Genomic DNA, 2,984 nt, shown 5'->3' on the forward strand with positions numbered 1-2,984 from the left:
CTTGACAACCGATGCTGGTGTGTTAACGCCCCCGTAACTTAGCGGTTCGGCAAAAGAGACCGATAGAATAAGCACTAGGCTTACAAAGAATAAGTCCTGGGGTCGATTTGCTCGACTAAAGGCGGTGCTCCAGCATGGCCGCAGTCAAATGACTGAAACAAGTAAAAGAGTAAAAGAGAGTAAATTGATTTATAAGATACAGCAGTTTGAAGGCGAGCAATTTCGGGGGAGGGGTAAGTCAATTACATTGATCTCAGTACTCAACTGGTACTTATTTTATTGACTCCGAAAAGATGAAAGGCAAAGTTGACCCCAGGTTCATTGAGACCTAAGCAATAACTTTCTAACAACTATTTGGCTCCTTTTAACGAAGAAAGCAAAATTTTCGTCTCGTCTATGAGAGTGTTTCTAGACGATCGGCCAGAAATAACAGTTAAATCTTCAAATCACACCCTACCATCGTAAAAGAGAAGGTAATCTTATATACAGTATCTTTGACGGATCTTTGGGGTTTGAAGATGAATAGACATGGCTTCAACGTCCCTGTTCATGTGTCTGCTAGATCAGGACTGAGCTAACTTAAGACTGAACAACGTTCTCAAATATGTTATATTTTGTGTGGGAGACACTTTGTAAACGACACCGGCTTCCTAATAAAAAGTATAAAACAAACTTCAAAAATATTTTTAAAAAACTTCTTTATGAAAACTGTCAGATGTACATACATCTATTCGATTAGCAAACATAACATTTGGACGGCAACAGCAGCTCTATATTATTGAACTTCCGGGTGGAAAACTGATTTAGGTTAAAAGTTTTGTGGTCTTGGCGGTTGCCAGCATGGCACCTCGCGAAATTGAAATGTAAGTTTAAAATATATAAATAATAAGTATTTATAATTCGTAAAATAAGGTAAGTTGTTGGGGGAAAGATTCTGTTGTTTGAAATGTCAGAATTCACCTGAAAACGCAACTTATTTTGTTTTACGAAGTTTATGAATAGTTTTTCTTTTGCCTTATTTCTTCTTTATATTAGTGAAAGTTTTACGCGAATTTTAAAACTATAATGTTGATTTCCTACCACATGGGGTGATGGTGGTATTAAGTCTTCCCTAGTATATAACTGGTATTTATCTTATCAATCATATGCAATGTATTATTTATCAAAAAGTTAGGGAACACGAATATCTGCAAACTTAGGAGTGACAACATTCAGTCTCACAAATACTTCTACTTTTGTAAGTTCATACACCCACTTGTTGATACGTCAAGGGTGGACGAACATTACAGTCTGGTTTCGAACTCGCACATCTTTATTGTGTCAAATAACCCTACGAAAACACTACTATCGTCATTTGTTATAATTTGTGTGTATGCAACACACACACACACACTGTGTTTTATGTTTAAGTATACATGAAGCCCGTGAAACCTTAACTAAAGAAGCACACGATACATATAGGTAGAGCTAAATAGGAAAAATAGTGACAGTGACCTCGAAGTTTCGGTGGTACTCGGCCTCGTTATTTCAAATAAGTGTCAGCGTTTTCCCCTACATTTTTTTTTATTAAACTCCTAACAGAAATAAATAAATTTATTTATTAAATAAATAAAACAATTTATCTGTAAGAAGTTCTAATGAAAGCTTTGTAGTGTATTATAGAGTTAGTAAAAGACAGGGAGAAAATTGTGTTGTAAAGATAAAAATACAAGTTATTTTGGGTATCTTATTTGATTAACTTATTTCGTTTTACTACGGTTCTTGAAGAAATACACAACTCGTTCTTAACGTTGTCTTAAGCTTTGCATAGAAACAATCAAAATATTCTCTTTTACATTACATTTTGGCCTTATATCGAAAGAATGCCTACTTTAATTTCTTTGGTTTTGCATTGACATGTTCTTCGTTTATACACACACACACTTATATATGCACCTTTTCTGCTTTATGATATATAAATATGTGCACAAAGTACATATCAAACTCTGTTTTTACAGCTAACTAACCTCACGAACCAAATTTTACTTGTCAAAATTTTGTGTTACTTCATAATTAAAAGCAGACATGGGCTAACTGCCGTCCACGGGACTTAACGAAAAATTACCTTGAAGTTTTTTTAGCAGTGTGACTAAGTGGTTCGCTTCTCGAAAAAGAGTTGCCCGTGTTTGATTTAGGGCGTGAAGTTAGGTACAAAATAAATGTAAAGTAATTCTAAGGTATATTCCGTGATTTTTTAAAGAATACCAATGATACAGAGAGGTGGGGCAAGTTTCAGGTAAAATACTAATCAATAATATATTCCATAAAATATGAATCCGTTTTTCTACTCACTATATTTACTTCGTGTGTGAAATTATAATGTATTTTTATTTAGTATGTAGAGCTTTCTCCCGAGCTTATTTTCCCTCTGACATATTATTTATACTCTTAAACAACATCACAACATTCTCTTTATTTTTACATTATGTATATATATATAAACATTTCTTTTCATTATTTTGCTTCTTTCAGTCATTTGACTGCGGCCATGCTAGGGTACCGCTTCGGAGGGTTTTAGTGGAACAAATCGACCCCAAGACTTATTTTGTTTTTTAAACCTGGTGCTTATTCTATCGGTCACTATTTGCCGAACCGCTAAGTTACGGGGACGTAAATACAGCACCTGTTGCCAAGCGGTGGTGGGGGATAGATATAAACACACACACACACACACACACACGACGGGCTTTTAATTTCCGTCTATCAAATCCACTCACAAGGCTTTGATCGGCTCGAGGCTATAGTAGAAGACACTTGCCCAAAGTACCACACATTGGGACTGAACCCGGAACCATGTGGTTGGGAAGCAATTTTCTTACTACACAGCCACGCCTGCGCCAAAAATGTAAAAATGACAATTCAGTCTCCAGCACATACTTATCTCAGTTGATAATTCCAAATTTTTTCAGCAAAGCATTTTCTGTTCAGTTGTCAATATTGTGATC

General features: G+C 35.4%; 1 protein-coding gene across 3 annotated transcripts in view; it reads left to right on the forward strand.

Annotated features, from left to right (window-relative positions):
• Positions 1 to 2,984, forward strand: part of LOC106872132 (transmembrane protein 181) — a 58,784-nt gene that overhangs the window by 10,681 nt on the left and 45,119 nt on the right. The window contains exon 1 of one of the 3 annotated variants that reach the window (XM_014919005.2): positions 648 to 863. The exons of the other annotated variants lie outside the window; for them this stretch is intronic. Within the exon in view, the coding sequence (XP_014774491.1) occupies positions 841 to 863 (23 nt within the window). The 5' untranslated portion in view covers positions 648 to 840. Of the gene's footprint in view, positions 1 to 647; positions 864 to 2,984 lie in introns of those variants that run through there. 3 annotated transcript variants of the gene reach the window in all.

Source organism: Octopus bimaculoides, chromosome 2 (genome assembly GCF_001194135.2).
Source record: "Octopus bimaculoides isolate UCB-OBI-ISO-001 chromosome 2, ASM119413v2, whole genome shotgun sequence".
NCBI lineage: Eukaryota > Metazoa > Mollusca > Cephalopoda > Octopoda > Octopodidae > Octopus > Octopus bimaculoides.